Source organism: Trachurus trachurus (assembly GCF_905171665.1).
Source record: "Trachurus trachurus genome assembly, chromosome: 21".
NCBI classification, from domain to species: domain Eukaryota; kingdom Metazoa; phylum Chordata; class Actinopteri; order Carangiformes; family Carangidae; genus Trachurus; species Trachurus trachurus.
In genome coordinates this window covers 28699792-28726229 of record NC_139899.1, presented here as the reverse complement: position 1 = coordinate 28726229, position 26438 = coordinate 28699792, and the positions used below count along the sequence as shown (strand labels likewise).

Here is a 26438-nt window from a genome sequence, read left to right as displayed (position 1 = left end):
GACACAATTAAATTTACTGTAAATGTGAGTCGCGAGGAGGCCGGCTCACCCAATCATGTGGCCCAGTTAGGACAAGTATGAGGTCGTGGAGAAACAAGAGATCGTAGTAGAGGAAGACACAGGACACAGGGCTGAGTGGAAGGAGTGATGAGGTTAAAGTCTGTGAGAAAACGCCCGCGACACACACACACACATTTGGGCGAGTAACGTAATTCATAGAGAAGGAGGGAATCAGATCAGGGAGGGATGAGAGACTGGATGGTATGTTACTATGGGATGATGTAAGCGGCGACATATGTTACAGAAAGAAGAAAAGAAAGAAATGCGTTGCCATGGAGGAAACATTTCCGATGATGAAATTCTTATGACCGACTGAAATTCGATTATCTGGGACAAAACAAAACCCATTGAGAAGAAGGTCAAAGAAAAAACATCCAGCACAACCAACAAATCCAAATGCCTCGGGTTTGTTTGGATGCAAAAAGCCCCGCAGTGTGCGTGTGTGTTTTTATTCATGCATGAGCTCATTCACTGGTCACACACACACACACACACCTCTGAGAAGAGATGCTGGTCTCTTCTCCTCTGTGTCTCTAACCCTCCTCTCTCTCATTTGTTTCCAACGAAGCCGGTGAGAAATCAATCCATGGAGCGGTGGATAACGTTATTTATCATCTACCATAAAACCATCTAAGCAACAAAAATTTAAGCGAGTTTCAAGTTTTGTTCTACGACATAAAACACGTCAGTAAATACCCTACTTGTGAATTTTGGAGCTTTTACGTGTGGTAAAAAAGGCGGTTGCTAACAAGTTGCTCAATACGACTACAAACCCTTTTGGGGACATTAAACGCCATCACCCCCCGAACAGGCCAGAGTGTTCTTATGGCAGACCTACAAACTCTGGAGTAGTGAAAAAGGTGACAACATAACTAACTAAAACTAAAATCGTCTTCATTCACTTCTACTACCCTGGTTGACATAAAAAAAAAGGTTACTGTAGCCAAAAGGTGACCAGTTTGCAGGTCTGTATGGATGTGATTTTATGTTATTTATGGGTCTTATACAAGTAAAAACAGTCCGATTTCCTAACGTTAGGTTTTTACTTCTGGCCATCGCATTTAAGCTTCAGATACGGTATAAAAAGGTGTTCATATTATCTCACTGAACAAAACTTGTAAGTATCATAACCTTGTGTTGGCCACAGAGCTGATTTTCTGACATCATTCAAAAGGCAATGCAAAAATCCCATTCACTTTCTTTTCCGGAAACCAGCGCGATGTTAAACTTCCGGGTTTTGACGTACTCAGACTATTACTCTGAGTAATACTCTGAAGTTGTTTAATTAAAGGGATAGTTCACCCAAAATTCAAATTTCACTCATTATCTACTCACCCTCATGTTGACTAAGAGCTGGGAGAATTGTGAACCAAGACACTGGGAGCTTCCGCTACAAAACAAGCTTAAAATATAGACTTATTTAATTTTTTTCGGAACAATTTCTCATGTCAGGGCTTCAATACAAGAGGGACATTACAGACGAGCAGCATGGAGGTATTTGGATGTTTTTTGGTGTGTCTTTTTGGACGAAGAATGTTGGTATCCATTGACAACCATTATATGGACAAATACTGCTGCACGGACCCCCCCGTAACTCAGAGAAGGAACGGATAACTCTGAAAATTCTCACAGCCCTTAGTCGACATGAGGGCGAGTAGATAATGAGTGAAATTTGAATTTTGGGTGAACTATCCCTTTAAGGTAAAAATCCTGCATAGATCCTCTTTAAAGCTCCAGGAGGTGGAAAACTACACTGAGATGATTTCTGGTCCTTAAAACCATAAATATTATCTCTTCTTATGAACCAGTGCCTCGAATAAACCACAGAAGAAGCTTTACTGTCCTGTATAACAACATCAGTTCCATCTCTTCTCTGATTAATACTCCGCTCCCTGATCTGTTGCCGATGTTGCACATGATTGGTTTGTTGGTTTGTAATTAACAACTCCATCCTCGTCATGTGAACGCATCGTCTGGTCTGGTGAGCTCAGCTGGACTGGAAACTGATCCAGTTCATAACCAGCCTCATGAGAACCAGACTCACTGTTTTGTTTTTTTCTTTCTTTCTGACCTACATGAGGATAAATGTTTGATTTTTGATTTATTTTTTGCTGGATTCAGCACAGTTGGAACGAAGCCAATGAGCAAAAAAAAGCAAAAGACACATCATGGAGGACGGCGGTACATCTCGCTGGCCTCTGCCTCTCTCCGGTGGTCTCTTCTCTTCTCTTTGGCTCAGACCGCAATTAAAATTTGTATGGAGCCCCAGATCCATTGTGAAGCGGCAACAAGGGGGCAGCTTCATACACGCTGCTGAATTCTCCTCCTCCAACCTCCCTCAGTCCCTCCACGCTCTTCTCTTCTCTCAGCCGCTTTATCTCCCTGGGACGGTTTTCTTTTTCAGGACGGGAATGTGTGCGAGGCAGTGAATAAAAAAAAAAGAGTTTGGCCTCGCTCATGTCTTTTATCCTCGGCCCTGAAAGGAGGTGGAGGGGGGCAGCAGCTCTACTCCGCACAGTGCCAACACCACGGTTCCACTCTTTTCTTATAATCATTTTCCAGGACTTTTTCAGCTGCTACAGTCTGACAGACATGCTATTAGGCCTTTACACATCGCCCCGTCCCATTCATGCTTTGGATAAGTTGTAGTTCGACAGTTGTACTTTATTTTGTATATTCAACCAGTTTGTTTCTATATTTATTTCATTTCTCTCACCCCCAGATGTTTGATTAAAAGATGTGCAACCTATGGCTCTAACTTATCTATGAAATAATATCTTACGTGCTCAGAAATTAAGACAAATTTATCATAAAACAACGTAAAAACATGTTGTTTTTGTTTTTAAACCACACCTAAAACAGCTCTCTTTTCTCGCTGGGCACATCTTTGGAAAATAAATCCTTAGTGGAGTCTGAAGAAGTCAAATAGACAAAGCTCTGGTAGCTGATGACAACTCAAGCTTTTCCAGGACATTTTACCCATTTTCTCAATTTCCATGTGTTTTCCATGACTGGATAATTGGTCAACCATTTTCCAGGTTTTCCAGGACGCGTGGGAACCCTGCAACACTAAAACTTTCCCCAGTGGAGGAGGAGGAGGACACGGCTCAGTCCACGGCCCAGGTGTCAGTCAGAGAGCCCAACGAGCCTGATGCTGCATCTCAATGACCCGCACACAAAAGTGGGTGAGGGAGGGAGGAGGGAGGGAGGAGGGGGAGTGTGAGAGCGCCAGCCATGAAAGGAGCAAAGCTGGCAGCAGCAGGAATGAAACTGGACTGGAGAGTGTATGTAGTTAAAGAGGAACTACGCAGAATTTTTTACTTCAACGATGCTATGTTTTTTACCTTCCCTCCCAGCTCCAGAGTCCTAGTTCTGGTTAAATCAGTGACTAGTAACTAGTTCCAGGGAGAATGGAGGCTCTCTGCCTTCCACCTAGCGTCTCTTGGCTGAAAACCAACCTTGTAAGATCAGAGCCTCCGACCCGGTGTCCCAGCTTTCGTCTCTGCGGCATCGCCACACAAACGTAACGCGCCCCGTAACCCGTAATCTCTTGTTGATGACAGATAAGACTACACAGATATACACATGGTAACATGGTAGATGATAAATAAAGTTATCCACCGCTCCATGGATTAATTTCTCACCGGCTTCGTTGTTGAAAACAAATGCACATGGAGGAGAGGAGGGTTAGAGACACAGAGGAGGAGACACCAGACCTATTTATATAGTTATGTTTAGTTTAGTGGATAGTTTTAACATTAACATCTACCTTTATACTTAATGGAGCTTTAAGTTGTTGTGGCAGCACAAAGGTCTAATATGTGCGATAACTATCACAACTGAAAAATAAGAAATAAAAACATAAATAACATATGATATGATGATGTAATATAGTGTAACTGCAGGAATCAGACCTGAATCTTATATTGCAACCTGAGCAGTGTGTTTAATGCCAGGTTGTTTTCCATGGTTTTATCCAGGTTAGTATGCGAGTACATGGTTGGTGGTGAAGAATAAAGCAGGTTTTTCGGCCTCACTTCCTGTTCCACTTCCTGTCTGAGCAGCAGCGACAGACGTTCAGACCGACGCTACGACTGTGGGCAAGCTGCTGCAGATTCTCATGTAACTTGATCCAGAAAATCCAGTTCGAGTAACAGATCTGTGTGCGAGCGCGACGGTTTATCAGACCCCAGATCAGATCAGAGCAGAGCAGACAGGTGTGGTGGTGACGACTGTATCCTCAGTACAGGTGAAGGTTCAGTCAGGTTCAGTGGTGCTTTCCTCTGTGTACGTGTGTGTGTGTGTGTGTGTGTGTGTGTGTGTGTGTGTGTGTGTGTGTGTGTGTGTGTGTGTGTGTGTGTGTGTGTGTTTGTGTGTTTCCCAGGGAGGTTGTCGGTCTGAGCCTCAGGTTGTGCTGCTGTTTCCCACAGCTGTGTCCACTGCTGACTGAACCCAGCTGAGAGGCAGAAAGAGAGCGAAGCCTCCCTGAGGAACGGAGCGAGTTGTTGTGTGACGTGTGATGTGATGATAATCGGACCTTTCCTTCTTCTTTTCAGATATAGAAGTTGGAGATTCTTTAAAGGTACATTGTGCAGGAATTTCTCCCATGTAGCGTTGCGGTTGTATATCGCAAGCAACTCAATCGTATTTTTCATGCTGCATTCACCTGAAATTGGGCAGACGGTCAGCACGAGGCAAAACAATACATGTGACAATATGTTGTCATGGCGATGTGGTATTGTTTACCTGACCCACGTTTTACCGGCTTTCTCTGGACTTCTCTGACTAAAATGACATCTGGTTTGTTACCGACGGCCGTCTGCCCGACTGCAGGTGAATGCAGCATCAGTGTAACGCTCCATTCCTCCGAACGTAAAAACATGGAGACACCACATGGCAGCAGCACCGAGCTTACCCGCTCCATGTAGATATGAATGATATGAACGGCTCATTCAGAGCTGAAAGGAACACTTCACTTTGTTGATGGGGGGGATTACTGGTTAATGAAAAACAGACTTTTGAACAAAATAATCGATTTTTGTGAATAAATAACAGGAGAAGTTACACAATGTCCCTTTAAAATACGACTTTTACATCATCAGCTGAGAGGAGACGCAGCAAATCTGCAGGAAGAACCACAGGGTCAGTGGTTCATGCAGGTAGAGAAAGAGAAAAAACTGAGCCAGTCACGATGACTTTCATTACTCTGACTACTTTCCTTCACACGTGTTTCTTTGGCAACAGTCAAGAGCAACATAAACTCCCCCTCCTCCTCCTCCTCCATCCCTCCATCCCAGTTTGATTTCATCAGAGGAACTCTCTGTAAGAGGATTCCTGTCCGGTCACAAGGCGTCTGTTGAAGAGCGCCAAGTCACCACTGACTTTCTTTAGTCGCTGGCCGCCCGGCTGCGATTATGAATATCACTTTCAGCCGAGCGGAGGGAGAGAGATTAAAGCTCCAACGACTCGACCTGAAACAGATATGTGGAGTGGATTTACCTCATTTTAGCCTGTAGCAATTCATTATTTATAATTACATCAATGCAAAAAGCCCTTTTTTATTCTCTTATGTTTTCTGGATTAAACTCTGAGCTGATTGGACGGCTGAACATCCAGTTAGATTAGTATTGGCTGCTGTAGCTACTCAGTTTACATATTATATATAGGTCAAGATGAGGACGATGACATACTGTGTCTTAGTTTGTTTCTCATATCGGAGTTTGCTGCAGGAGTGAAGCTCTCTAAAGCACAGCAGCGTTTCCTCTCTCCAATCAATCAGTCCACAGTTAAAAGGATAGTTCAACATTTTGGCAAATTGGCCCATTGCCATAATCCCTATAGTTTTAGGAGTAGGTTCGTTACCTTTAATTGTCGGTGCAAGCTATTTTTTAGAACGGCGGAGCAGAGCCGTGAGCTGCTCAGAGCTACGATACGGAGGCTCATGGGATTTCTTGGTTTCCGTCATCAAACTCATCAAATACACAATGCAACAACTCCAAAACGCTGAAGTTGTGACCTGCACATTCACCACGCTATGAGATAATAACAAAACGTTACCAGACAGAGTTGTTTTAGAGATAAATTCATGCAAAACTGCTGATGTGCGTTGCCTTCAGGGACAGTTTTTCATCAAGCAGTCTCTGAATTTCCCTCTAAAACAACTCTGTCTGGTAACGTTCTGTTATTATCTCATAGCGTGGTGAATGTGCAGGTCACAACTTGTCCACCAGAGCGTTGTGGAGTTGTTGGATTGTGTATTTGAGGAGTTTGATGAGGGAAACCAAGAAATCCCTTGAGCCTCCGTAGCGTAGCTCTGAGCAGCTCACGGCTCTGCTCCGCCGTTCTAAAAATAGCTTGCACCAACAATTAAAGGTAACAAACCTACTGCTATGACTATAGGGCAGGGGTAGGCAACTATATTTGTCGAAGGGCCAGAATTTTTCTCAACAGACACCCCGAGGGCCGGACATTCAAATAGGCCTAGATTGAAATTAAATTCACCTTTTTGCTTAAAGGTGTACAGAAATGGCCGTTTGTCCTGTGTGTCGCGCCGAGTTGTCACGAGCTGCAACACGAGTTTACCCGAGTAAGGAAAACGAATTTGATTGGTCGTTATCCAGCGGGCGGGATATTCAAAGCTTGGGGCGAGCCCGAGCTCCGTGTGTGTGTGCGTGTCTCAGACGTTTGAATGACGGATGACGGATCCAATATCAGTGGCTGGTGAATCGTGTGCAGGCTGACGTATAATCCGTGCGCCTGCATTATCCAATGCGAAAAAAAAAATACACACTTTCGTCCTGGATTTACTCAAAAATAGAATTTTGCACAAAGTTTGGCCTACATCGTCTGATAGATGAGTTATTACACTAATTTAACGACCCAGAGTGGGCTTAAATTCAATTTTCTTTTCTGTACACCTTTAATAATTTGGTTGTTTATATTTTATATTTTTATTTCTCTTGTGCACATCATTTTTTATTTATACACATCTTTGGTGTTTTGTTTTGTATGATATAAAATTAAAAATCTTGACATAGCCCATCATATCATCATTTACATATCATGCTGCTGGAACTTTACACTGCTGGCTTGTATCCTGAGACATGCCCTGTGATTTTCAGTTTAAATATGAAAGGAGGCTGAACATCAGGTCTGTTCTCATGATACAAGTCATTGGTCCTGACACGTGTGTTTCTCTTCTATAACACACATTCTACATCTCAGAGGCGACGTCTTTCACGGGCTTCCTTCACCTTTCAAACGAGGCAGAGCTCAGTGGGAAACTTTAGGAGAGACACAGGCCGAAGGCACCGGGACACAACACCGGGGGAGAAGCAGGTCCGTGCACCCGCGTGCAGCTGTGCGCCACAGACGTGCACGGAAAAACAACCGCGTTGCATCAAATGCGCGCCGCTACAGCTTTTGAGTTGGGAGCGCACATGACGCGCGTCTCCATCTGAACGGCCCCTCATGCATGATGCACACACGAAGCACACACCTTCGTGTCTGCAACAGGCAGGGAAAACCCTGCAGTCCAGCCGGCTCCCCATCGGCTGCGGCCGGCTGCAAGGCGTTTCCTTAGCCCAGTGCTGGGGCTCACAGGCACACACAAACAATGCGCTGGGACCATAGGCATTGACTTACAGGCGCCGTAGGCACAGAGACCGAGAAATACAGTACTGAAACTATTAGAACTCAGTCGCGGGCCACATTGGAAGGTCCGGCGGGCCACATTCGGCCCGCGGGCCGCCTGTTGCCGACCCCTGCTATAGGGATTATGGCAATGAGCCAATTTGCCAAAATGTTGAACTATCCCTTTAAAGGTCTTATCAATATCTGTCCGATGTCACAGAGCAGACAGGCACAGTGCAGCCTTGATAACTTCATCCTCTACACTTCCTGTAATCCATCACTGCAGCGTCTCCACAGGCCACACACACATATTCATTTCACATAATCCACTGCAACCATGTGGAAAAACATTCAGTCCATCTGCACGTGAGTTTGTTTGTGTATGTGTGTGTGTGTGTGTGTGTGTGTGCAATGACAGGACAAACCTTAAAAGAATTAAAGTGGACAAAAATAAACTCCGACCGCTTCAATCTGCCTTTCGTTTTCCGCTGGTAAGTGTTTCCATGTGCATGTGCCCTCCTCGGCTCCGACACGCTGCTGCATCAACGTGTTGCACAAGTGATCTGATCTCTGGCAGAACATCCTGGGACTTTTCCTTTTTTATCCCGTGTCTAATCCTCAAATACAAACTCTGTTTTTTAACGCTGGTGCGGATTTTGTGTATTTATGCGCTGAAATCACAACAAACCAACGACCTGCTTGCTTGAACACAGTTGTCCAGGATAATGAACTGCTAACAGACTCTGACAGACGTCCAGGAGATCATTTAAGCAAAATGTAGTTATAGATAATCAGAGGAGGGTAAAAAAAAAAAAAGAGATATAATGAAATGAAATCAAACATTCAGCAGGAAATAAAACATTTGTGACACAGAGAGAGGGAGAGAGAGAGAGGGAGGAGGGGGAGTGTCTCACCGTGTCTCCTATCTTCAGGTCAGCACACTTCCTGAGGCCGGGCAGCGGCTGTCCGTCCTGACAGGTGGCGGTGAAGGACAGGCTGATGTCCTCCGGGTGGTCCCACACCGTCAGCTCCACTTTAGAGCGGATGTTCTGTAGAAAGACAGAGAGAGAGAACCACGGATATGTTAAATAAGTATAATAATAAGTAAATCAGAGGCTTTTCAAAACGACGACATCACATTCAAATAAAATCCTCTGCAGGATTTCCATCAGCTTCCATCGGGCACATAAACACTTTCCAACGTCACATTAAATGGATAGTTCAACATTTTGGCAAACTGGCCCATTGCCATAATCCCTATAGTCATAGCAGTAGGTTCGTTACCTTTAATTGTCGGTGCAAGCTATTTTTAGAGCGGTGGAGCAGAGCCGTGAGCTGCTCAGAGCTACGCTACGGAGGCTCATGGGATTTTTTGGTTTCCCTCATCAAACTCATCAAACACACAATCCAACAACTCCACAACGCTCTGGTGGACAAGTTGTGACCTGCACATTCACCACGCTATGAGATAATAACACAACGTTACCAGACAGAGTTGAAACCAAAAATCCCATGAGCCTCCGTAGCGTAGCTCTGAGCAGCAACAAACCTACTGCTATGACTATATAGCGATTATCGCAATGGGCCAATTTGCCAAAATGTTGAACTATCCCTTTAATATAAAACCTCACTCACTCTCACAGACCCACACACTCTTATATTAAAACCAACTCTGTCTGTTTCAGAGCTGTAACTCAGGTCGGGTTTCACAGTGGAAAACAGCGACTGCCCTGGTGGTGAAGACACATTTTTATTGTTAATCGCACCACAACAACCACAGGCGCTTCGCATGGATGCAGGTCGAGTGTGTGTGTGTGTGTGTGTGTGTCTGTGACTGTGTGTGTGTGTGTGTGTGTGTGTGTGTGTGTGTGTGTGTGTGTGTGGATGGGAGACACATCTGTACGTGGCTCTGTGCAGCCGGCTGGAGTCGTTCATGCACGTCGTTGACTGACTGAGAGGTAACGACGCCAAGGAGAAGTCAGTCAGGCTACGTAACGCTGACACACTCCCAGCAGCGTGCTGCGGCGCCGGGCCACGGTCCGACCTGGGCAAGAATGTTCTGGTTACACAACGTAGCGCTGCTCGCCGCCGCTCGCAGTGTTTGGCAAAGCGACTCCTGCTAACAGGCCTGCTGCAGTGGTGTGGATGTAATGTGGCAGCTGGAATGTTAATAAGGTTGAGAGTCAAAGCTCCTCATTCAGACTCTTACTCCCACACACACACACACACACACACACACGCTGCTGCACACACAGGACGTCACCGCTGCATTTGTACAAGTTATTCTGTCGCAGAGCAGAGGACACTACGGTACAACAACGACAACGCCACCGCTCCTCCTGACGCCCACGCAGGGAAACATGTTGGGGAAAGGTCGACTGACTCCACGCTGCGACCAGAGGAGCTCCAGAGAGAAAACAAACAGGACGCGTTCATCTCATCAAGATGGACAAAGCTGGACGCACTTCCTTCACTGTCAGAGTTTAGGTCTTCTTTATCAAATGTATACTGTATATTGTTTTGTTTGTAATCATTGGCAATGTTTTTAATGAGCTTGTTAACTCAACAACATTGACATTTAATTGTCGGTGCAAGCGGTTTTGAGGTCAGCGGGGCAGAGACGCAAGCTGCTCATGAAATGGTACTTTCGCCTTTCCCTCATCAAACTCATCAAATACACAATCCAACAACTCCAAAACGCTCTGGTGGACAAGTTGTGACCTGCACATTCACCACGCTATGAAATAATAATGTATATATGAAGCACACACTCGAAAACTACTTGCAATTTTGAAATCCCGCCGCCCAGCAGCCGTGTCTGGAATGTAGTTCCGGCTGCATTTACCTCTAAAACAACTCCATCTCGTTATATGTTATGCAAAAGGGTCAGGGACAGTTTTTCATCAAGCAGTCTCTGAATTTCCCTCTAAAACAACTCTGTCTGGTAACGTTGTGTTATTATCTCATAGCGTGGTGAATGTGCAGGTCACAACTTGTCCACCAGAGCGTTTTGGAGTTGTTGGATTATTGTGTATTTGATAAGTTTGATGAGGGAAACCAAGAAATCCCATGAGCCTCCGTAGCATAACTCTGAGCAGCTCACGGCTCTGCTCCGCCGTTCTAAAAATAGCTTGCACCGACAATTAAAGGTAATGTACCTACTCCTAATCTTATGGCAATGGGCCAATTTGCCAAAATGTTGAACTATCCCTTTAATGAATTTAAGCCTCCACACAGCAGTAGGTTGAGTCACATCATAATATACATAATAACCTGAGTGGTTCCCATCTTGCTGTTTTGTGCTTTTAAATCTTCTGTTAAAATGAAGAGAAATGATTCATCAGCACCATTTCTCAGAGCTCAGAGTGAAATCTTCAAAGCTTTTTGATCCGACCGAACGAACGAGCGCCGGCTCAAAACCCCAAAAAGATCAAGTTGAGACAAATCCTCTCACATGAGAGAAGCCGAGACAGAACAACGTCTGGCAGCTCAGCGTCTCAGATTCAAACCTTCGGAGATGCTCGGCCCCAAAAAATATAAAAACGCTGTGCTGTTGAGTATCAGACTCAGAGTTTCCAACGACAACTGAAAACATCGTTTCAACAGCTGCCTGTCTTCATTTATCTCCATATTCATTTTCATTTACAGTAACATCAGCTGTGTTAATGCCATTTTATATAATTTAAATCACTTCTTTTCCAACATGAATGGTTTTTAAACCTGAGCTGCTCAGTTCATTCATTCATTCATTGTTCTATACCACTTATCCTGCACTAGGGTTACAGGTGAGCTGGAGCCTATCTCAAGTTCATATTTGACTAAAATTTGACTATTTATCACTGCAAAGAAACGTATTCTACTGGTTTGGAAGCAGCAAATCTTCATCTAGAGAGAAAATGTTTTTCTATTAATGAGAAGAAAGTTGCAGCCACTGATTTCTCTTCTCTTGTTTCTGGTTCATTAATAGTGAAGCATTTGTCTGTATCACTGTTTATGTTACACCCTTGTGTTTTCATATGCATTATATTGCACTTTGGCTCATTTACTTTACAGTCAATTACCTCATGTCTTTATATACTCTTTGTTTATTGTTTTCTATGTCCTGATGGTTAATTAATGTCTAAATGTCTAAATTAGAGATTCTTTATCCTTCATTTTCTCTCTCCTACATGTTTGTAGTTGATTATCAGTGGGTCCAAACGGCTCGGAGGTTGACGGATGATTTCTGTCCCCGTGAGACGAAGACAGAGGTCGTTTGCTACAGTTGAGCCGTTAAAACCTCGAGATGAGAAGAGCATCTTGTGTCGGCTGGAGGCCCGTTAACTGTGTCACAGTGGTGGGAAGACTCTCAAGAATTTCCCTCCCTCTCCCTCTCCCCTCCTCCTCTTCTTTCTCTCTTATCTGTGTCGTTCCTTAATTCTCTGACAACACGCAAACAGGAAATCCCACACACACACACAGACACACACGCTCACTCTGTACTCACATTGTAGGCGTTGATGATGAGCTGAATCACGTTCTTCGAGTCCTGATCCAGGATCTCGACCGTGGTCCCAGGTATGAGCGCTGTGAAATTCTTTGTAAAAAAAAAGGAAACAAATAAAAAAGTGTCTTAAACATCAAAGAACATTAAAAGTCAAAGATCTTTAACCCGTAAAGATAAACATTAAGTACCTTATAAATCACATAGAGACGCTTTGTCACTGCAAAGATGAGGAAGATGTTGTTTTCTGCCAGTTTCTCCCCCAGAAGAGCCAGAGAAGGATAATCCTGCAGAGAGAAAGGCAAACAAAACAGGAGGCATTATGGGTATTTTTGTCCACATATTAGGGATAGATAGACAGATTATCGGCATGTCCAGTGTATTTATTTGTTTCTGTTGTATCTGCTATGTAAGATTTTACCGTGTCTGAGCTTCTGCTGTAAACCAGATTGCCCCTCGGGAACATTAAAGAATTTAAAATCAAATCAACTATCAGCTGATATTCTGTATTTTTACAATGATTGATATCGGCCGTTTTTATCCACCAATAATTGACATTAAAAAAATATATATTTTAAAACATGCTCCTTTGGCTCTAATGCAGACGCCTCTCAGCCTGAAGTCACCATGAACCGAAGTTTGTGTTGGAGTTTCTGTTATTCTACAAAAAATGATGGTCTTTTTATCACAGATTTTCACAGTGTACAAAAAAACAAACAGTAAAATGTATTCAGTTTGACCCCAAGTGTGTTATTCTACATTTTGACACCAAAGTTTTCATTTTTACTCCAAATAAATATTGGTTTTTAACGTTGATTATCAGTTTCCTTGATTACTAATAATTGGTATCGGTATCGGCCCTGAAAAAACCATATCGGTCAATTCCTACCACATCTACACTACACTGCTGTGTGAGAGCTGATCTAGACGCTGCATCCGCTGCGTTTAATGACCGACCGTGAAACGAGACCGTCTTATCTCAAAGGCTCCTTCAGACGCAACAAAGACCCAACTTTTCCCAAGATGCATTGCACAGCGGTATTGAAAGTAGACGACACCAACACCAACATTAACAGAGAGCCTGAGTTAAACACCGTTAGATGAAGGTTTCTGGTTTCAGCTCCTTCCAGCACTTTATGGTGCAACTGATAAAAAACCGACGGCCTTAAAACCTTCAGTTTTTTGGCGTTAGATGTTGTTGCTAGGTGACCAGAGCTGCCTCACTGCCGCAAAGTGAAAATCCGTCGTGAACCAGATCGTCTCGTTTTAGTTCCTCCTGCTAACAGATGCTGACAGATGCTCTTAACTCCGGTTTTTGTTTCCGTGAGTAAAAGTTGATGTGTTTTTTTTATGTCCTGCAGAGAAACACATGTGTTGATCACATTTCAGCGTCACAAATAAAAGTCTGACTGAGCGCCTTTTTACACAGTTACACAGTTTATGGTCTGGTTGTTTTCATTGGCTGTTGCGCAGCCCCTGCTCATATTTCTATCTTGAGAATAAACTTGTGTGGAATTATCAGTCCAGTGGTTTTTACCAACAAAAATGAAATGAAATGTGGGACAATCTGTCCCACAAACATGAGGAGAAATCTGTCCGACTCTTTTGTTTGAGGCAGAAATAGATCCTGTGCTTGGTTATTTCTAATGTGTGGTCCTCGTGTGTGTGTGTGGGACACATGATTGAAATTTTGCATTTCATGGAAAAAAACAAATGGGCAAAAATGAATAAATAAATAAATCCATATTAATTCGGAGCACAGCAGCACCGTCCACGTGATATTGATCTGTTTTACAAAGCATCAGTTCAGTGGGATTCTTCAACAGTCAAAGACTTCCTTTGTGCTTCGACTTAATTAGATTTTTTTTTATTGATTGATTGATTGGAATCGTTCGTCATCATCAAAACGGTTTCTAATCAGTCAGGGTTTGGTTTGGTTTGGTTTGGTCCAGAATGTGGAGCCAGGCGATGTTTCACATGTTACGACACTTTACTTTACTAGTGTAGGGGTCTGTTGTGTGTGTGTATGTGTGTGTGTGTGTGTGTAGTTTTAACTGGCAGCCTCCTCCAGGTGTGTGTAAGCGTGTAGCGGCCATTCCCCTCTGCAATTACCACCACAGGCTGCTGCTATTAATAACAATGTGTTCCCACTCAGGTTAAATAAGAATTTCAAAAATGTCAGAGTCCTCTCTCTCTCTCTACGTCTCTGGACTGGAGCCAAGTGGAGGCAGAAACCCTTTAAAGTTTCACACACACACACACACACACACACACACACACACACACACACACACACACACACACACACACACACACACACACACACACACACACACACACACACACACACACACACACACACACACACACACACACACACACACACGATCATAAAAAGCCCCTTTGTTATTGAAGAAAGACTCAGAGTATCAGGCTTTTCTGATAATCAGTCTTTGAGCAAACATGAGAAATTCCAGCGTGCGTTCACTTCACAGCTGGATTCCTCGGAGTTCGGACCTGAGGGTTTATATTATTGACGCGTACTGAGTTACAGAGAATCACCGGTTTCATGTTTCTCCGTGGACGTGAAGAAGAAGCTGCAGGGGGAAAGTTTTCATCTCTAAAAGGGTTAAATGTTCACACGAGACTGAAAAACTGTGGCGAGAGAGACGCTGAAACCGCCGAGCTGCTCCCGAAGGCAACGCTGCCGCTGCCGCCATTGATGTGTTATGTGAGGGAGAACTGCTATTGATCTATGACTCTATGTGCTCCATATGAGTAATGACAGCTTCTCCTCTTTAGGTTACTGTCGTGTTTCATCTCGTACTAATCTGATAATACGCCGAGATGACAGTGGAGGGATTGTTCTCCAGGAGAGGAAGAAACCACACACACACACACACACACACACACACACACTTTCTTCTATAAGTCCTGGCTGTCCTTCATCACTCACGTTGAGAGCTGCAGATCAGACGTAACATTTTGAGTACGACAGTGTCTGGATGTGAATATTTTCTTTAAAGAGGAACTCTCCTCCTCTGTGTCTCTAACCCTCCTCTCCTCCATGTGCATTTTGTTTCCAACAACGAAGCCGGTGAGAAATCAATCCATGGAGCGGTGGATAAGGTTATTTATCATCTACCATGTTACCATGTAGTCTTATACCCACGAACGGCTCCACGATCATTTTTTCTTCCTTTTATTTTCCGTGGTTGAGCAGAAGACCACACACACAGAGCGACACTATCTATGATTGACAGATTGTTGTTGTGGTTAGCGCCTTGCATGGCAGCTACCGCCATCAGTGTGTGAATGTGTGTGTGAATGGGTGAATGCGATGTATGTACTGTAAAGCGTTTTGGGTATCGTTCAGGTATAGTAAAGCGCTATATACAGTAAATACAGACCATTTGTGACACCTCCCCGACGGCATATGAACTCACGCAGGGTCGTCATCGATGATTGGTCGGGTTGATACTTGTAGTGTTGCCCAAGACACAGCAAGAATTTATGCCACTGTGATTGTTTAATCTGACATGGAGGCCATGTCTGAACCCGGCTTTATGGGGCGCGTTACGTTTGTGTGGCGGTGCCGCAGAGACGAGAGCTGGGACACCGGGTCGGAGGCTCTGATCTTACAAGGTTGGTTTTCAGCCAAGAGACGCTAGGTGGAAAGCAGAGAGACTCCATTCTCCCTGGAACTAGTTACAAGTCAATGATTTATCACTATTACTCTGAAGCTGTTTAATAAATTAATAATTTACATTCAATAACGGGAAAAATCCTGTGTAGTTCCTCTTTAAGTTTGGAGTAAAAACTACAACTCCCATCCTGGCGTCAGAAACATGGAGCAGGTTCAGGCCAGGTCAGTTTGGAGAAAAAATAAAATAAAAAAATTTAAATAAAAAAGAGAATCCAAAACTCTGCTCCTCTTACCATCTTGGTGGAGGCGCTGTACTCGTTCCTCTCGTTGAGGTGACACTGTCCGTCGTGGGGCTGGACCAGGCCGCCCAGCCGCCCGTCCAGCGCCAGGTGAGGGACGTCGTCCGTGGCGAAGACCAGCAGGTGGTAGGCCTCCTTCCTCCAGCCGATCTCATTCTGCAACACAACGACAACACATACTGGTTGTTACTGGCAAGGCAATTTTTATTTTATTTTATTTGTATAGTTTGTCTCAAAGGGCTTTACATGGCATCGTAACAACATCCTCTGTCCTTAGACCCTCACATCGACTGAGGAAAAACTCCATAGAAAACCCTTTTAACAGGGAAAAATCGGAGAAACCTCAGGGTGAGCAACAGAGGAGGGATCCCTCACCCAGGACGGACAGACGTGCAATAGATGTTGTTACGGACAAGAAAACAGTTTACAGTTTATGACACAGAATGTGCGAAATATGGAAATGTTAGCAAGACTGCTGCTCTGGCTTTGGTTTGTGTTTTTTTAGGATCACACCAGAGAAACAAAAGGTTGGAGGAGTAATTAGCGCCAGAGTGTGTGTGTGAAGGCATTTCAACACAGGCGACAGAAACAACGGGTCAATAACACGTCAGGTATTTGATTGATATCCTGACTCCTACAGGAACAGTTGATTAACGCAGCAGCAGCAGCGAGGGAGGAACGTCCTCCAGAGTTTTCTGCAGCGGGGCAAGGTCTGACTTTTATCAATAGGAAACAACAGAGGGAGTGTGTGACAGAGTGCTGACTAATGTGTGACAAGAAAGAAACACAACGTTCAGCCAGAGAGAGAGAAAGAGAGTGAGGGAGGGAGAGAGAGAGAGAGGGCTTTTGTGTGTTATTTGTCCTGTCCAGTGAACACAACAGAGCCGGCTCCTATCAGAGGCCTCTCCTCTCTCAACACACAGTGTGTAGAAACACTGTTGTGTGAGAAGCTCCAGCTTAGAATCGAGGCGTGACACAGACTGATGGCTTTTACTTCCTGTTGTTGAGGTTAAAAAAATAAAATAAACCAGAGGAAACGATTATCTGGAGGAGAAAAACACTCGTGGACTCATGGAGAAGAAATGTAGAAAAAAAAAAAGATATTTTAGACCAGTGGTAGTGAAGATAAAGCTCAGAGATCATCAGTGGATCTTTCATTATTTGGCTCCTGGGGTTCAAACACTTCCTGTCATAAAACATCTGAAATCTAATCTAATCTAATGTGTGATGGTTTCTTTGATGTGACAACTTTAGAGAACCACTGTAATAAAAGATTTAAAAAGAAAAATCTAATCTCAGTCAGCTTCATTTCCCTCAGTAACATCCACACAATCATGGATGAAGCTACTGTAAATCATATTTATGTTCACTACCAGTCAAAAGGTTTGGACAAAAACCTTCTCAATCAGTGATTTTTCTTTATTTTTTATCACTTTCTACATTGTAGATTCAAACTGAAGACATTAAAACTATGAAGGAACTCATAATTATTTTTCATAATAAAAAACAAAGGTGCAACAAGAGCTTAAGACTGTCAGGAAACAAAAAGGTGACAATTCGAGCTCATGAAGCTGAGGACTGAATCAAAAGTGTGTAAAAAGCTGCCATCAAAGCAAAAAGGTGGAAAAATCTAAATTAAAGTCTTAAATTAAAATCTTAAAAAAAATTATAACACTTTTGTGTTTACTACACAACTCCATATGAGTTCCTTCATAGTTTTAATGTCTTCAGTTTGAATCTACGATGTAGAAAAGTGATTAAAATAAAGAAAAACCATTGACTGAGAAGCTTTGTCTGAACTTTTGACTGGTAGAGTATCTCTGTTCTGTTGACATCATCTCTGACCTGAGGAGAGAAGAGGATGATGAAGCTGGACCCAGCCCAGTCTCCTAAAACTCAAACTAAAACCAGAGTGTTGGAAATAGCAGCGAGCAGCAGAGTAAATTACAAGGCAGCGGCCGTTCGCAGGGAGTCCCGTCTCTTCCTGCTCCGCACACAACAATTAACCCCGAGCAGGGAGCGACTCGTCCTCCTGTTTAAGCAGCTGCACCAGACTCTGCTTCCTGTCTGCCCCCCCCAGCGTGCTTTTAATTAACAACTAAATAGGCCAGATGCTTGTCACGGGGGTTTCACCGCAGCTCCCCCCCCACTCTGCACGCCCCCCCCCCCCACCAAAAGCTGCACTGTCACTGGAAGCAGCCGGGGTCAGGGGTCATGACAGACAGTAGTGTTGGGTATGGGCGCCGAATAATCGTTTATAAGATGCATCGATATTCTTGATAAAAAGTCTGTTATCAAGACAAATATATGATAAAACATAAACTGCATCTTGACAGCATGGAGATGTTGGTCGTTTGTTTTTAACGATAACTGTTTTTGCTCCATAAGGAAAATATCTAATGTTTAAAAATGCCACTCTGCCATTGACTGAGAGCAGAATTCAAAATGTATTTGCCAAACTTCATCGACCACGACTCAAAAATATTCTCAATTTTTTTCAAGAAGATTGAAACTGTATTTAGCGAGCACAGGTGCAGAGGGGGGAGTGGTGGGCGGTGGAGCACCTGTCCCTTCCTTCGCCCCTTAATGCCCAAAGTGCCCTTCAGTTGCTGCCTTTCTTCAGTGTGTGTGAAAACCTGCTTGTGGCCCTTCCATAATAACATTTAACAAATATTAATAATTATAATTTAGATAGATGAAATGACCCAGCTACCCTTCGTCACATGATTCACCAAGACAGCTCGGCCGAAAACCAGACAGACGCACTGTAACACCAGAATGATTGCTAATTGCATTTACACTGTAAAACAGGAGTGCTGGTGTTCAGCTGGTGGCCCAGTGAGTAGGTTTTGCAGTGGTATTCGTGCACACATCCTGTGTGTGTGTGTGACTGAGATTGACCTGTAGCCTGTAAGTCATAGCCACCAGCTGCTAACCACACTGTGCTGCTTGAAGGGAAACAGTCTGTCAGGCTCATTGTCTCTGTATGTCTGTCTACTACTAGTTCTACTGAATTACAGCTGTTATTTTCTCACCCTCTCAATTATACATCAAGACGATATGTACTGTATGCATGTATTTGTTATTGTATTTGTACTCGTATTTACTCGTAATTTGTTTGTTTTTTTAGGCACCTGCCCCACAAACGTCTCTGCACGGCCCTGTTAGCAAGAATTGGCTGGTTTATGTTTAAGGTCAAACATTTTCATGCACCTTGGGCTCAATTTTTCAAATCTCAAAAAGCCGGGTGGCAACTTTGTGGAGGAGGGTCTGAAGATGCTCTCTAGCAAATCTGGTGTCAATGGGCTTTATGCACAGCTCCACTACTTCCTGAAATAAGCCAGCTCCTTTATTTCCTGTCTTACATTATTGGACCAACTGATTAATCCAAGTGTGTTTGATCATTGTGACTACTCCAGACACATCTGGATTAATCAGTTGGTCCAATAATGTAAGCCAGGAAATAAAGGAGCTGGCTTATTTCAGGAAGTAGTGGAGCTGTGCATGAAGCCCATTGAGAAAAAAAATTGTGGGAGAAGAAAGGTTTAATAAAGTTTTTGAGTTTGAGTTTGAGTGATGGACTTGATAATTTGCACAGGATTTAATCGTACAAAAGTTTCTGCAGCACTGGGGCTACATTTCAGTGAAAGTCACAAAACTGTAGCACGTACGGTCGGTTTGTTAGGAATTTTCAAAGTTTTTAAATGTAGACGCTTATTGCCCCCACCCTCCATGAGGAAAACTGACATGTCCTTGCATTTGTGTAAATCAACATGAGACTGGACAAAAAGAATAAGAATACTGGTGAGAACAATGGAGAAGAAATTTGACATTTGTCACCTTGCAAACGGCGGCCTGCAGGATGGCGTCGAAGCCGCCCTCGGGTGCGTCGCGGTTGCGCGACACCATCTGCTTCTGCACCTCCTCGTTGAAGCGGTCCACCTTGTCCGTCAGCGACAGGATGTGGCGGAAACCGAAGGTGGGGACGCAGTTGGGGAAAGGCTTGTATCTAGAAACAGAGAAAACAACACAGCAGCAGAGTCACATCAGATCAGAGCAGTGTGTGTGTGTTTGTTTATGTGATTCTCTCTCTCTCTCTCTCTCTCTCTCTCTCTCTCTCTCTCTCTCTCTCTCTCTCTCTCTCTCTCTCTCTCTCTCTCTCTCTCTCTCTCTCTCTCTCTCTCTCTCTCTCTCTCTCTCTCTCTCTCTCTCTCTCTCTCTCTCTCTCTCTCAGGAGGTCACGGTGACGGTTCGTCTCCGCTGGATAAAGGGCGAATACGTAAACTCTAGATTCTATAATCTAAGAGGCCGTTGCTTCTCTTTATCTCCTGTAAAACAGAGTGAGCAGCGACAGAAGTGGGGCGGGTTGTCCGGGGTCAAAACCTTGTCATCTATCCCTTTTTAATGTTTCCCTGCCACGCTGGTGTGTGTGTGTGTGTGTGTGTGTGTGTGTGTGTGTGTGTGTGTGTGTGTGTGTGACTTTAACACGTACACACACATGCACACACACACAGCTGGGGCCATAACCTAGATGGGAAGTGATGCGCGATGGCGGGCAGCGAGTGAGAGCAGAGCAGATTCACCTCGAGGGCAAATATCGTGTGCCACAGCTTTTTTTTTTTTTTTTTTTTTTTACCCTCTATCTGTTCTGCTTCCTCTTCATCATCATCATCGTGGGAGCAAAGAGAGAGAAAGAGGCCATTTTGAAGAACTGCTTATTCACTCTGCTTTATCAAATATGGAGAATCTCTCTCATATCAAACGCTACATGATTCATGAAGGTGAACGTGAATCTTTCTAAGAATATTTGTCTTATTTCTTGTCAAAATGTCTCATTTCTAGTCAAAACTAATCTTTTTCCACTTAAAATAAGACTCATCACCTAAAAATGTACTTGTTTTTAGATCATTTTCACTTGTTTCAAACACATTTTCGCTTGAAATAAGTAGAAAAATCTGCCAGTGAAAGCAAGTTTTTTGTGCTTGTAATAAAGGAAGAAATTTTTTTTTCTTTTTTTTACTTATTCAAGTGAAAATATGCTTGAAAGAAGAAGAAGTGTCTAAAAAACAAGCTACTTTGTATGTGATGAGTCTTATTTTAAGTAGAATGAGATTTGTTTTGACTAGAAATTACATTTTGACTAGAAATAAGACAAATATTCTTGGTAAGATATTTGCGTTTTTGCAGTGAAATATCACTTTCATGTGCAGCTTCCACCTCACTCCTGCTGCTTTCATCCATCAAAGCGTGTGTGTGTGGTACTACTGTACATCCCATAATAGTGTCCTCTGTACTGTACCCACCCGCTGCACGGGTTCTCCTGGTACTTGGGCGCCGTGTAGGAGAAGGGAGACATGTTCTTGTCCACGAAGGAGCCGAAGCCGAGCCGGAAGTTGCTGGTGAGCTTCCCCATCTCCAGCGCCAGCTTGGTGCCCAGGTTGCGGATGGTGTCCAGGTCGTCCTTCATGGACAGAGACAAGTCCATCAGGTAGTAGAGGTCCACCGGGTAGTCCTCCACCTGCCGCACCTGCAGGCTGAACCACGTCTGGTCGCCTGGATACGACGGAGAAGAGAGGCGGTCAAACAAACATGCACTGTAGCAGAGGATTTGGATTATTTATAAGAAGAAACGTTTTCTTTTTTAACTCTTCCAACTCTTACCTCTTTTACCAAAGCTCTTAAGGCATAGCTATTACAAAATCAGACCTGTGATCATGAAGTCTAGAAGTGTATGTTCACCTGATTGGTTGATTGTATTTGGCACCACTCTGTATTCTTTTTTTTCCCCTTCCTGCATTTTATTGGGGCATCGTGCAATTCAATTCAATTCAATCTTGCACTTATGCACTCGTCACTTTTGCAAACAGCACTTTAGCACATAGCACTTTAACTAGCACTGTAGCACTTTATAACTTCTCAGTAATCTTTTGGTCCCCTTACCCACTCTTTTAACCGTCTATGGTCAGTTAGCTGGTGGTTTATGTATGTCGTTCATATATGTTTTGTGTAAGATGTCCAGGTGTTTAGTTGTCCTAGTCCTGCCTCTTGTACTTTTTACCTTTTGTACTTTTTAACGTCATTGTTTTTTATGTCTAACATCAACCTGCCAATGGGACTGGGGATGGAAATTAGCCATTTGGCTACAATCCCACATATTTACATGTCATTGTCCATCAATATGTACTGTTCCCATTTTTTTTAAAATAAATTAAATAAAAATCTGTCTTTTACCCGGTCGCAGGCTGACGGAGAGTTTCTGGGGCATGATCTGGACCACGTCGTAGTGCGTGGACGCCGACCCTTTGGAGCTGAGGGGCCGGTTCTCCAGGACGGAGATGCTGCTCTTCGGGTACTCGATGAAGCGAACCTCGCAGCCTCTCTTCAGGAGGTTGTGACGGAAATCGCACCGTGACGTCAGAGTCCGGCCCCTCCCGAAATCCTGAAGGAGGACGGAGAAAAAAAGAAAAAAAAACACAAATTTAACTTAAAACAACAGCTACTGGATAACTTTAACTGGTTATTTATTTACTTTAGTTAGCTTTTTTAATTTAAAAATGTATCTTAGTACGTTTAAGGCGAGACATTACAGGCAAAAACACTGTTTGGTTTTTTTTAAAGCATTGCATTGCAAAACTGATCAATTTCAAGATTTTGGGCTGTTTTGCTTCTTTTCAGAATAGAGGAAAAAAGAGGAATGGTTATTTTACTTCATTTGGTTTCCTTTCATCTGTAGATTTCTCCTAAATCCACTAAAAGTTAGCGTGCTACTGTGGCAAACGGTGCCAATTAAAAATGTAGTTTTCTTTGTATCATCAACAAATCATAAAAATATGACTGACAGTTACAACTTGCAAATTGTAAACTACTCAAAATGAGTTTTTCCTCAGACTCTAAGCTAGAAATCTCCACATCAGCAGCACCTACAGACACCAAACCTTTCAGTTTCCACCTGCAGTGTCTCACCTTGAATGCTTTATATTTAAATATAAGGAAATATTTTAAGATCCTTGTATGAGGAACCTGGACACTTTAAAATGGTTCATCATATTTTGTATTTGTAAGTGACCTAGTTTTTCTTTTTTTTCTCTGACCACCACTACTGGGTAGGGTACACCCTTTTTCAAATGCATTGTACTTTGACTTGGTCATTTTAAATGTGGAAATTGTCTCTGTGTTGTCCACTGTTTATTTGTGTCATTTATGTATCAGGATTTCCTCTGTATTTTAGATTATGGTCTGTGTCTGCTGTGTTTTACATGTTTTACTGCAGATGGAAGTTATCAGTTCACTAAATCTGGTACAACCTTCTCCTCATTTCTTACGATTAATGTCATTGCACACTGTCCCTTAAATAAACTAGATAAACTTAACTCATCACAGTCAAAGCAGGAAATAAACAGGGAAGTCTTTCATCTACTGTGGAAGCAGCTGAGCTGAACACACACACGCGTTGTGCACCTGCAGCAGGTAAATGCACCGTACCTCCTGTGCGCACCAGGCACAACTGGGGTGAATCAGGAGACATTCTTCACAGGACGTAGCGCTGCCACTCATGCACATGTTGAGACCTGAGGGAAGGTGAGGGAGAAAAAACACACAACACAACACATCATGGAGACAGCGACAGCTACAGCAACAGAGCTGAGAGTGAAATGGAAAAAAAACAAACAGTGTACTCCACTAAAGAACAACAGAAACCCCTGTGTGTGTGCACGGTAATGCAATCAGATACTGACTTTGTAAATGTCATTTGTGTAGTTGTTGTTGGTAATCTGGCTCAGATTGGTTCATTCAGCTCTACGGTGATGACATCTGTACCGGAGAGTGTAGGATGCTTCCACTATTTCTATTCTCATATCTCAATGAATTATGGAAAAGCTGATGTATTTCAGTTTAGTTCAATTCAAATAAAGTGTTATACCGTATATTATAGATCCATTACACACAGACTTAAATATTTCATGTCTTTCTCTCTTTTAATTTGAATGGAAATCCAAAATTCAGCAAATCAAGAGATCTCCAAACACTTGCAAAGGTTTCCTGAGTCAGTATGTTACTGTACACTATGATGGAGCAGACTGCCGACATCCATCATATTCAAGATGCACATGTATGTAGCTACAGATAAACACAAACTGCAGCCATAAGACCAGGAATGCAACTGTGCAACAAGGAAGCATGCATGCATTATTCTGCTCAGTTATATTTCATGAATATCATATAAATATTATATTTCAGCCTGTACACGGCAAAAACTCAATATCTTACAGAGAATATTTGTCTTATTTCAAGTCAAAATGTCATTTCTAGTCAAAACAAATCTCATTATACCTAAAAATAAGACTCATCACGTAAAAAGTAGCTTGTTTTTAGACTTTTTTTTTTTTACTTATTTCAAGCCTATTTTCACTTGAAATAAGTAGAAGCACAAAACACTTCCTTTTACTGGCAGATTTTTCTAGTTTTGACTAGAAATTAGACATTTTGACAAGAAATAAGGCAAATATTCTTGGAAAGATTTTGAGTTTTTTGCAGTGTATAAGTGTGTCTGTGTGTGTGATATCTAAACACTGGTTTGTTTTGAGGGAGGCAGGTTTGAGTACAAGATAAACACGGAGCATTTTCACCATCTCTCCACTGAGACAGTGGATTCTCTGCCTCCATGTGGCACCAGCTCATCTCTGTGTATTGGCCCTAAACACTGACTGGCTGCATGACGATGCTGCACAAACAGGCCGATAACAGCGGATTTATTATTGCAGAACAGAACAAACCACTGCTGCTTTTGTGTCATTATTACCTCGGGCGGTGTGCGCTAGTGTTTCCAGAAGCACGCAGCACACAGCGGCTCTCCACATCCACGTCCCCGGGCTCCACATGGTGTCACTCGGCGTGGATCAGCGACGCTCCGCGGGAAAAATAAAAATAATAATACTAACAACCCAGATTTGTGTTTTGTTGTGTGTCTTTACGTCGCAGCGATTTTTGTCGTCGTTGTTGTTGCTGTTTTTTTTTTATGTCTTTCCCATCAGACCTCTGGGTGGATCTTGGTCCTGCAGAACCAGTGAGACGTGTTCAGTCCATCCCAGCCTCCTACTCTCCTATCGCGGTGAGAAGAACAGGGAGTTTTCCATTGTTTCTCGGTGTGCACGGTGCGCCGCCGTCCTGTTGATCCGGTTCCTCAACAACTCCACTCTCAATCCGTGCGCATGTGCGTGTGTAGATCCGTGCGTGTGCGGACACCTCTTCTTGCAGACTTCCACGTCTCGACTACTTGACCCGGCGGTGGCGACTCCACAACAACTCCTGCTGCCCCGGCTTCATGGCCTCTCTGCTCGCTCCAAAAACACAATAATGGTGACAATTACGCGCAAACGATCCAGAAGCAGCGCGGGTTGGATCAACACAAACACAAACACACAACTCCAACAAGACTTTCTCTCTCTCTCTCTGTGATTTGTGTGTGTGTGTGTGTGTGTAGCGTCGGTTGCTCGGTCAGTCCGGTCGGTCCGTGTCCCAGCTGCAGTCTCCGCCCCCCAGGATTACATTAACCCGTTAGTGGCTCCTCTCGGTTGTTGAGCCAAGCCGCCGTTGGTTGGCAGCGCGCGGTGGTTGACGCTCCGACACCTAGTGGTGGTGGTGACTGACTGACTCCTGGTTTATGTCTGTGGATGTGGAGTTGATTTTTCATCTTTGGCTGCTCCACTTTTCCTCAGACAGCCGATCAATGATACGATCCAACAGCACAGAGAGGTGGAGCAGAGGAACACAGATTAAGTGCTCCTCAATAACTTTTATTGAAACCATATGTACAAAAATACAAATCAAATTGCTGCAACATACAACTGTATGTAAGTAACCCCATTAAACAATGTTTAGAACTACTCTTAACCCTACTGTTGCCCTCCTGGGTCAAGGAAGGAAGGTAGGACGAAGGGAAAGAAGGAAGGAAGGAAGGACAAATGGAAAGATGGGAGGAAAGAAAAAAGAAGGAAAGATAGGAGGAGGGAGGGAACAGATTGGGTCAATTGGGTCAAAAAGGAAGGAAGAAGTAAGGAAAGGAAGGAAGGAAGGGAAAAAGGGCTGTGGAAAGAAGGAAAGGAAAAAGGAAGGAAAGAAAGATGGAGGGAGGGAACAGATTCGTTCAAGGAAGAAGGAAGGAAGGAAGGAAGGAAAGAAGGGAGGGGAAAAGGATTGTGGAAAGAAGGAAGGGAAAAGCGAAGGAAAGAAAGATGGAGGTATAGGGAACAGATCAGGTCAACTGGATCAAAAGAGGAAGGAAGAAGTAAGGACGGAGAGAAGGAAGGGAAAAAGGATT

General features: G+C 43.4%; 1 protein-coding gene across 2 annotated transcripts in view; it reads right to left on the bottom strand.

The window, feature by feature from the left end:
- The window catches only part of itgb5 (integrin, beta 5), a 168599-nt gene extending 142983 nt beyond the window's left edge, over positions 1 to 25616 (bottom strand). For both annotated transcript variants that reach the window (XR_014596318.1, XM_083997046.1), the window contains exons 1-9: positions 24921 to 25616; positions 23603 to 23688; positions 22352 to 22559; positions 21424 to 21673; positions 19961 to 20129; positions 16115 to 16276; positions 12367 to 12462; positions 12179 to 12268; positions 8607 to 8741 (exon numbers count right to left, since the gene is read on the bottom strand). Coding sequence is in view for 1 of the 2 variants with exons in the window: in XM_083997046.1 (XP_083853172.1) it covers positions 8607 to 8741; positions 12179 to 12268; positions 12367 to 12462; positions 16115 to 16276; positions 19961 to 20129; positions 21424 to 21673; positions 22352 to 22559; positions 23603 to 23688; positions 24921 to 24999 (1275 nt within the window). In the remaining variant the exon portion in view is untranslated. The remainder of the gene's footprint in view (positions 1 to 8606; positions 8742 to 12178; positions 12269 to 12366; positions 12463 to 16114; positions 16277 to 19960; positions 20130 to 21423; positions 21674 to 22351; positions 22560 to 23602; positions 23689 to 24920) is intronic.
- Positions 25617 to 26438: the final 822 nt, after the last annotated feature.